A 10,536-nucleotide genomic window follows, 5' to 3' on the forward strand; every position below is an offset into this window, starting at 1 on the left:
GTAGCTAAAACAGGGCCAGGAGCTGTGAACCGCATCTAGCTTCAATTCTCATATATTTAGGCTCAATTTTATTATCATTATAATTTTATTCATTCTGCTGAAACAGATCTTAAGAGGTCTATAGGATATTTAACCTACATGTATAAACTTCCCTTACTTACCAGATGATTCACCTTTACTTACTATAAGAAGTTTCCTGACTGATATTCTTAAAGTTACTTTGTGGGATAAATACAAATATGTACTTGGTACTGGTGAAATGTCAAAAATAAGATTCACACTTGTGTCCTGGAAAGGTTGACAACAGTAAAAAGACAGTAAGTAAAGTGAAATGAATTTAAAAAAAATGAGGACAAGCTGGAAATTTGAAATGTATTTGCTTTAATATTTTAGTACACAACGTTTGTACAGCTAATACTGCTGAATTGCAAAAGTGGCATGTAACAGTAACAGTCATTGTGCAGCAGGTGGTGATAATCTGTGTAGATAGGCGAGATGAGATATTTGATCACACAGAGGAAAAGATGTGAAAGAGACATGGAGGATGTGAAGCCTTTACACAGTAATGATGTGTGTGGAGGCATTGAAACATAAATAAAATCATACAGGAATAAAACTTTAAAAAAAAGTCAAGCTGCATTTATTTTTGTAGCAGTAACAGAGAATCCAGTGTATACCACAATAATACCTTAAAATAAATTATCAAAATGAGAATACTCTCCGACTGAACAAAGACTCAAATAATAAAACACAGAACTGTTGCACTCAGTAATAACGACAGGAATGGATACTTGTTAATAAAAAACAAACAAAAAAATTTAAAAAAGCTAAGCGGGTTACAAAAGCATCAATAAATAAAAGCTAAACAAGGTAGAAATATGAGCTAGTTTACTTACAAACAAATGACAAAACAGTGTAAATGTACTTTAGCAAGTCATTCAGAAGAGGAAAGGCAGCTGGATGGTCACAGGGAGGTTTTCTCTTTACTTGCTTTACAGACCCAGGCCTGAATTTCTGAAAGCACAGTTTACTACTAAGGGATCAAAAACTATTTCATTGGTCCATTCTTACGCCTCTTATTGGTTCATTTTCCATGAGTTTTTCCATGACCCACTGTTATTATGGGTCGAAACTGCTTTTGTGTGTCTTTCTATTCATCTTTCCATACACAGGGGTATGAAACATTAGAACCAATGCACACAAAGCTGATCCTTTTTGATGGTTTTATTCTCTTTGTGCCGATCTACCTGCATGATGAAGTGATCCCAAGCCCTGTGACATTGAGTAATGTGAGTGGCACTGATCCAGGAGAACGAGCAGCTGAGTCTAGGCTAATGTGCAAAGTCAGTAACGTCGTGATGACATGTTGAAAATTTCTGTTCAGAAAACCTGGAGAAAAAGAAAAACCTGGTTGGCTTTTTTTTCCTGTTGATGTGTGAGGGTGTGTGTGCGTGACGTCCTAAACGGCCTGGACTCCTTTGTATCCCTGCCGCTTCTGGTGAGGCAGGAATTTGTTTTTCTTATACCTGTAAAAAAACAAAACAAAAAAAAAAACACACAAAGGATATAATTTACTCCAGTTCAAAAGGCAATTTGCTAACTTTGTCCCCACCATCCTTCAAAAAAAAAAAGCCTTTGAAACACCTGAAACCTGAAAAAGTGCTGGTTGATGGAGTTTCAGTGTCCAAAGAGATGACATGTGAGATCATTATCTCCCTCTGCGGTTGACGTGTCCCAACATGAAACAGGATGTTTGGCCAGACTTCACGTCAGAGGGGCTTGAATCACCCTAAAAAATCTATGATCACAGTTTTACACCTGGATCTATACTGTATGCCACCAAAAACCTGAGTGGCATATTATTTCACTATAGATTTAAATACTCTATAGGAGAGAAAAAATCATTAGGATAACAAATTTTCAGCATGTAAAATGTACATCTTTAAAATACTTCCAGTAGTTGGAGTGCGTTAACAGGTAACAAAAAATACTGAGATGCAGTAGAAGAGAAGTTTAAAGTACTGAAAATGTTGCAGGAAAGTAAAAGCGCCTAAAAATCGCCACATAGCCACAAGCTGTAAACACCATGTTGACATATCACCATGTGTAATTAATATGGCTTATTTACATACAGGTTGCAATTACCTGGCAATCTATTCATTCATGTGAAGTCATGCTTATGTTGACTTAACAAATCAGAGCTTGCGCTGCTTTTAGCTCCATTTTTGGTCTCAACCAGCTCCTGAAGCTGCTGCAAAACGCTCCATGATGTTCAATAGCTTGCTGCTAACTCTGTGTGTGTGTGTCAAAGTGGAGACCAAATTTGGCAACAAAGCCGGAGCCCCACATTTGGAAAAAAGTTCTGCTCTGCTCTCCGTCTGGTGTCCCAGGATTCATAGCGACAATCGACAGTACAGACATTGATAAAAGCAAGCTGCATCCTTCTGATGGCGAACACCAAAGTGGTCATTTCCCTTCATACATCACACACACATACACATACACACACACAATGAATCACAGACTAAACACTTACCACTTGCAGCAGAAGTACAAAGCTCCAGCCAGGCCTATAATCAGCAGACTCACACAGAAAATGGTAAGAATGATCTGCTCCTCTCCCATTGGCTGCGTGACAAACTCCATGTTGGCACATCTGGGGCCATAAAAGCCCCTCTCACACCTGCAACACAAAGAGGCTCGTCACACATAATCACACATTAAAAGTAACAGATGCACAAGAACACACACACATTCACATTCACACACACAGGATCGTACTTGCAGTGGTGCTCGTCCATGTCCACCAGCAACATGCACTGGCCATTGTTCAGGCAGTAGTTGTCGAACGTGCTGTCGCAGTTCTGTGTCGACCGCTTCACCACATGAGGGCGATCTTCTCCCTGCCCTGAAACACCAACAACAAGATGACTCTGAGAAAACGATTCATTGTCGACTCTCTGTATCATTTTCACTGTGATAAAAAAAAATGCTCTCATTAGAAACTGATGTTTTTAGAAATGATTTAATGTTTGAAATTATTTTCAGAGCTGCAACAGTTAGTAGATTAACCACTAAGTCCAATGGAAGAATCAATGGACTCTTATTTTGATAGTCAACCCAAAATGTTAAACATGTTATCTAATATAACAATGTGTTTCTTGTGTGGGTTTCACATTAATGTTAATTCAAAATATGTATGTATAAATGTTATTTTCTTGTACCTCTACCTCTCTACATCAGGTTTTATTTTATTGTAGAGAGGAAGTGATTGACCTTTTCGCCCCTGTTCCCAAGGACGATGAAAGGTGCCGTACAAATAAAGTTAAAAGATGCCACATTGGATTATACACATTTACACATCAATATAGTTTTTGTTGTTTTAGATCTGTGTTTGCACACATATATATAAAACGTGAAACCTGAAATGGTTGAGCTGAAATTGTTGAATTTCAGCTTTAAGGGTTTGGGTTAGGTGTGGTGGTGTCTGAGGGTCATCACATCTGAATCCAGGGAGAAGTTAACAATATGTATCCCAAGTTTACAAAAAAATGTGTTTGCACTTTCTGAGGCCTAATTCACAAATAAAACTGTGAATACGATGTTGTTGTGAATTGGTCATCTCGCCAGTGACTGGTGAAGGACGTCTTATTTTACCTGCAGGTAGAGAGGCGCTGTCTGTAGTTTGCAGCCTGGATGAGACACTTCTGGTGAGAACGTACGGCCAGAGCAGCGTGACTCCTGTTGAACAGAGAATATTTAAACTGATTACTTACTGGATATAACGTCAGTTTGCATAAAAGCTTGTTGGAGCCAGTTCTGTGTTGGAAGCAACTGGGGTCTGGAAATAGGGAACCGATTTCTTAATGAGACCTTTGAAACCACACCAAGCTTTTCTGTTCTTTCTTTTTCTTTTGTTCAGAAACAATTACAAGCAAAATACATGTACAAGAACCAATGGTAGAGGTTTTTGCTGAGGGACCTGCAGAAGGACCGAGAGAAAACATTGTGTCTTAGGAGGTATTATAACTACCTGAAGCTCAGCCACCAACGTCCACTGTTAAACTTTAAAAAAAATATGATTCCTACACTGTCTTATTACAGTTAAGACACATTACAAGACCCAAGGGCCCAGAGGTAGTTTAATCAACTTGTTATGACCCATAGTTACATTTTTTAAGGTGACATCTAGTGGCTGTAATAATTATGACAGGAGCAGAGGGAAGGGTGCAGTGATGTAGCGTAAAAAGCACTAAAGTCAGGGTGTAGGAAGTGGTTGGGTTGGATGGATTAACCACAGCACTTTCATGCAGGTGAATCAAGTTCAATTCTTGCAGGAAATGTCTTATTGCAGGAGGGTTAACTGAGATCGTGACCTTTTTCTGAGTTAACGTTTAGTGCCAAAACCCAATAAAGTATTTTTGTGGTGCAGTACTTCAGGAAAAACTCATATAAGTCACATGAGATGGTAGAAAACAACCTGTGCAGTTGTTTAAAAAAAAAAAAAGTCTTTTGTTGTTTAGGTTGGAGCACTTGTTGGAGAGTTTGTTATCCTGGTCTTTTCTTCAGCAGCTAAATGATTTGTGTTTGTTGACATTCAAACATCACACCTATATGAAAAAAAAAACTCTTCTCTCGTCAGAATCCCTGCCAGTTTTTTTTTTTTTGTGTAAACTACCCCACCTAGGACATTACGTGGTGTGGCTCGTGTTGCCTGGCCCACATGCCTGTACCAGCCTGCACATCTTTATAATGCGTAGCTTTCGCAGACGCCCACATTCCTGCAGGCAGGACAGAAACACACATGAATCTGGATGCAAGATGTGTCTAGTTATGGCTGGTTATGGATCTGGTTATACTCGCTGTAAAAGCCTGGCCCCTGGGTTTCTGTTCCTGCCTGTTGTTATGGCTGCAGAGATTATTTTCCTCTGTTTTCGGTGAGAAGACGCACACTGGTTGTTGGGTGTTTCTGATGTGGCTGATTAGTTCAAAGTACACAGTGCATTTACGCGGAAAGTGTTGACCAAACAACTTTTCCGCATCACTGTTCAATCAGCCCATTTACATCAATAACAATGACTCACTCTTATTATGACTAATAATAATGATAAGTCATATTATGGTCTCTAAACTCAAGATGGAGATCCATGACAATTAAACATGTACACCCAGGTAAAAGATACATACCAGTAAACACTTGTGTTAAAGGGTGAAAGGGAAAATAACAAAACTACTGTAAAGTATATGACCCACATGTTTGTGGATCATACTTTAGGTCATGAAAGGTTATCATGATAGATTAATTATTAATCACAATATCTGGGTCAAAATAAACCTCAGAGCTGAATTACTGCAAATATCTGAGGTGGTTTAGAAAATGAAATTATTACTATTTCTAACAAGACATACAGTGTACAAGGTGCCTGTAATAACCTGAATATTTCCAATTTTTGCTACTTCATTAGAATAAAAAGAAACAAAAACACAGTATAAGACAATTTGGGTGTCAGTACATTGCTGTATCCCCTCTCCTTCTTCTCCATCAATCATCTTATGGCGGGTGATCCATAATGTGATCTTTTGTAGCTGGTCTGACCTCTACAGACTGGGAGGTGCAATAAACTGGTTGAAGTTTAAGAGGTTTTAAAATCTTGCTCCACTCTGACTCATTTTCTATAGTATTGCAACAGTTTTACTTTCATTCTTAAAGGATAATTCCTCTATAATATTTATTTTACTTCCATTAAAAGATGAACCCATAGGTCGTTTGTTCAGCAGCTTTTTATGACGCATATTCAAGTGAAATCTAGTGCCCGTAGTAATTGTGATAGGAGCAGAGGGAGAAAGTGACGTAATATAAAGATTGTGAAAGTCTGCATGGGGTCGAGGCTGACCAAGTACCTTTGCCTAACTAACTAACCCCCCCCCCCCCCTAAACCTAATGAAGCCATTACTACTATACTGGTATTAGTATCTAGGCACAGTCCTACAGCGTGTTTATTGTGATAACGATGACATCCAAGGTTCTTTATGTGCTGCGCAGTGTTTCAGGAAACACTCATAAAGGTAAAAAAAAAGAAAAAGAAAGAAAGAAAAAGAAAAAAGAGAGAGTTGTAAAAAAAACAACTTTTCGGGTTGTAGAGGACTTGTTGAGTATGTTCACACTGTTATAATGGTCATCAAGTAAAGAATCTGTGCAGTTCCTCCAGTACTGGGTAATTCAACTGTCAGAATATATATATATATATATATATTTTTTTTTAAGTTTGGTATATTTGTCCTCAACCTGATTATACAAGACGACTAAATGACAGATTCAATCAGACCGCATGTGTGCTTTCAAATAATAAGTCTTTCATTCATCGTTTATTTGCCAACATCCCTCAGCATCCCTCGGGCTCTGGGCTCAGCCTGGGCGTCAGCGTATTAACAGGTATGTGGAGAAGTGCTTCATCTGGCTCCAAAACTTCCACTCTGAAGATCCATTTCTGAAGCAACTGGTAAGTCAAGGAGCAAAACCTCAGAGGTAATGAGTGGTAGGATTACCAACACCTCAGTGAAAGCATCAACGTAAAAATTGAAGCTTGGTTTTATTAGTACTTCAAAATGATGGCTGACCCAATTCTACGTAATAAAATGCTGCTTTACCTGCAGGCTATCATTCAGATGTGTTCAAGCTTCCAGCCCCAATAAAGGACTAGGTGTATATGGGTTAAGAAATGTATTAGGCTTCATTACAACAAGCTGGTGTAAAAAGGTAACTGAGTATGTTCATCCAAATACTGCACATTAGTAGGAGTTTTCAGGTATTTGTACTTTCCATAGTTAAATATTTGGTTATTCAACCTACACTTGACACCATGGTGTACTTTTCCCTGATTTACTCCACTGGGGTATTTTTACTCTGCCGTACTGTGACTTCCATGTTATTATTCTTAGTACTTCTATACTTTGCACAAGTGTAGTCAACATATCTGATATCAGATGTATGGAGCACAAATCAGTGGAGTAAAAGTATAATGTTGCAGACAGTACAGTACATCCTACAATGAAAACATTAATTACAAGTTAATTAAAAGTACAGGAGTGCAAATGTACTTAAAGACTCTTAAGTAACAGTACTCTCAGTGGGTGTTTATATTGATTATAATAGTATAATATAACTATTGATGCAGTAGGAGCCAATTAGACCTGCTTTGTCGTTTAGATTCATCTAATTCATTGTTCTTCATAATCTCTTATGTTATATAAAATCTCCGTCTGAAAAGTAACGAGTAACTAAAGCCGTTAAATTAATGTCATGCAGAGAAAAGTTGCTTATTTCCCAAAGCAGAATAAACTGTGAACACCCCAGTAAAGTAGCAATCAGTGCTCCAACAACACAGTGTAAGTGTAGGACTAGCCTACTTTTAGTTTAGTTTTTTTTAGTGGCTCTGATGCCTTTTAAATCGACGAGTCAGATGAGATATGACAACATGTGGAACTTAAGAAAACTAAAGTGAACTCACCGATGAGTGAGAGCAGCGCTGAGACTTTGCCGTTCCTCATTTCAGCAGCGACAGGTCGATGACAGGCTCGAGGCTCGTGGTGCAGGTTGAGCTCCACGGGGATGAGTGGCTCTGGATTAGAGACTCTTCACACACTGACAAAATAACTATTAGGTAAAGGGGCAAGGCGATGTCTCGGCTGGCAGACACCCACGGGAAGCCAGTAGGGCTCAGTCCTGCGGTCTGGGTGTGGTGACAGATTCCTGTGATTTAGATAATTTCCTCAATTTAACGAGAGGTCCAAATCTAAAAGACGGACCCTGAAGGCAACACGACGACTGGAAGGAGGAGCTGCTCCTCTTCTTCCCTTCACGCACAAGTCCAGCCTTTACTTTTAATCCCAGCTGTCACTGACAAAGTGTTCACAGCTTTTAACTCAGAAACTACGCTTATACCCCCATGTAATTCACTTAAATCACACCTAAATACAAAAATAAAAATCTAATTGTAAAGAAATAGATATTATTAAAGATACATAAGAAGCAATTGTTTAGCTGCAACGTATTATAATATTGTACAAACTCATGTTTTGATCTGAAAAAACTTGTAAAGCACTAAAACAGCTGAGAAATTAATTTTGCACAGTAAAAACTGAACTGCACTGAAGTGAAAATGTAATGGAAAACACTTCCAACTGTGTTTCAAAAATATCCAATAGCCTACAACATTTAGTAAATGTACTCAACCATTTTCCACCACAACTCACAGATGTGGCTAAATAATATTGGAGTAATATTAATAACAACACTACCATGGTAACCCCAAGATTGATAGCAACAACAAAAATAATGCTTTTTTCTTTACGATGTTGCATGCTTGTGTGCTCTGTGTTTACATGTCATTATTTGTGTTTCATCTGATTTCACAACTGACTTTAAAGTGGATCTTCAACATTAACTTTACCTAGTTGTGTTAGCATATAAAAAATTATTTTCCATAATGGTAACTACACCATTTTCCTCTGCAATTAAAATTCTTTTTAGACCTCATGATTTAATATTAATAATGATAATAAAGGTGTGTGCATTAAGTTATCAGTAAGATGTGTTTATGTTTACCCACAGAGATTCAAGAAACATAAATATTCATTTTATGAATTTATTACAAAATTTTAAATAAACAAATTCAATAAGTTAGCTGATACATTACAATAAATACACACAGACACATTTCTCTCCCTCCATCTTTAAAAGACAATGCAATGATTCATATCTAACCCTGTTCAGTATTAAAGGCCGAACCAACTCTGACACAGTTCAGAAAGCTTTTAAGAGTCTCATAGTGGCTTTGTGCGTCACGGCTGACTGTAGTGGTGACAGTGATGAAGATGATGGAGAGGAGGAACAACAAGTTGCAGGGGGTCACACCGAGGCCTCACATGGTGCATATTTTATTAGTGGTGGTGATTTGACACACCTGGAAAAAGAGAGAAAAACAAAACATCTGTATTAGAATTTCAACACATTTTGGGCTCATATTGAAATAAATATAATGTAAACCTATAATGAAACAATGACATTTGAGCCTAAACTAAAACAACTCTGAAACACAAATCTGAAAATATCAGAAATCCATCATTGTGTTTCATGTAAAAATAAAACCAAGACAAACATGACGAGTAATCCCCAGAAAACTTTGTCTTTATCTGATTGTGGCAAACCCAACAACACAATGATGGGTCCAGACAGTGAATGAATGAATGAGTAAACAATCCAGAGCAAAACTGAATATTAATATAAGTCTAAAATGAAAGAAAGGCCCACACGTTGGATACTCACTTCTTGCGGGCACAGCAGATAATGATGATGGCGAGGAAAATGATGAGCACGAAGACTCCAAAAATGATACCGATCAGCTGCTCTAGCTCGGGCAGAGTGCGGGTGTGCGCGCTGAAGAAGTGGCAGCGAGTCCCGCTGTAGGAGGACGTGCAGCTGCAAACCAGACAGAGAAATATGTGAGTGCATTCCAGGGGTGAACACGAACAGACATGTGAATGTGGATATGAGGCAAAAAGAAGAAAAAAATGTTGGGGGTAAACACTGGATCTTACATGCAAAAAGGTTTGTCATTGTCTTGGGGGTACATGCACTCGCCGCCATTTTCACAGTAGTTTTCATGTTCACTTCCGCAGGATCTGTGTGAGCGCAGAACGCGAGGTCCCTCCATGGTAGCTGGAGAAAGACAGTAGCATCACAATCAGTTATCACAGTTTTTTTTTTTTTTTTTCATTCATCTGCTTTTGATTTTTTCCATTGAAACATGAGTTGGGACTCATATTGACATAATTAATCAATTCATCATTGATTGACACAGTCTGGTCCCCACATGGACCCACACAGACAGTCCACCGTATCCTGGAAAAACTGTATTTTTAAAGATGTATGACCACTTTTGTGCACATAAGATAGAAATAGAATTTGTTGAGGTTACAAGTCAGTGATCTATCCACAGGTCTGTGTGATGCTGTGATGACACCAAAACACTAGAGACACTTACTGCTGTTGAGCTCTGCAGTGGGAGATGAATGTGACAGAGAGGGAGTCTCTGTGGTCTGGAGGCTGTCAGTCACGACCGCAGACTGTCCCACTGTGGTCAGGAGAACCAACACTGCCACCACTGAGTAGAGGGCTGGAAAACATGGAGATAAATAACAGACAATTATTATAAGAAAACGTTTAGTTTTTTTCCCCTTTTGGCTGCACAACATACTCCTTTCTAGTCCAGATTCTTCTTCAAACAAATACAGTGATTCTATTATGCTCAAAACAACTTTGTATACCCTGTATTTACATCACACAGCTACTTTTCTGGACCATTCATGCACACTGCATAGACAAATAATGACAAAGCATTTAATATTGAACACCTCCGAATACATTTGACACTTACCCATCTGCAGGTAGTTCTGTCTCGGTGTAATCATCTTGTCTTCTGTGCTGTGTGTGTGACGTCTGGTGCTATCAGCTCAACTCCTTCTGTCTGAGCAGTG

General features: G+C 38.5%; 2 protein-coding genes across 2 annotated transcripts; both read right to left on the reverse strand.

The window, feature by feature from the left end:
- Positions 1 to 1,237: 1,237 nt before the first annotated feature.
- On the reverse strand, positions 1,238 to 7,647 carry LOC310990823 (proepiregulin-like). Its single transcript, XM_083978348.1, has 5 exons — positions 7,509 to 7,647; positions 3,658 to 3,741; positions 2,782 to 2,908; positions 2,537 to 2,683; positions 1,238 to 1,526 (listed from the first exon to the last, which is right to left on the reverse strand). Exons 1-5 carry the CDS (start codon positions 7,546 to 7,548, stop codon positions 1,460 to 1,462), a joined length of 465 nt encoding a protein of 154 aa, XP_083834474.1. The 5' UTR covers positions 7,549 to 7,647; the 3' UTR covers positions 1,238 to 1,459.
- A 1,261-nt stretch (positions 7,648 to 8,908) lies between these two features.
- Positions 8,909 to 10,470, reverse strand: LOC310991954 (epigen-like; the record flags this gene model as incomplete). The annotated part of the gene is made up of 5 exons (XM_083979885.1): positions 8,909 to 8,963; positions 9,326 to 9,478; positions 9,598 to 9,718; positions 10,044 to 10,175; positions 10,437 to 10,470. 5 exons carry the CDS (start codon positions 10,468 to 10,470, stop codon positions 8,909 to 8,911), a joined length of 495 nt encoding a protein of 164 aa, XP_083836011.1.
- Positions 10,471 to 10,536: the final 66 nt, after the last annotated feature.

Source organism: Trachurus trachurus, assembly GCF_905171665.1.
Source record: "Trachurus trachurus genome assembly, chromosome: 9".
Classification (NCBI taxonomy): domain Eukaryota; kingdom Metazoa; phylum Chordata; class Actinopteri; order Carangiformes; family Carangidae; genus Trachurus; species Trachurus trachurus.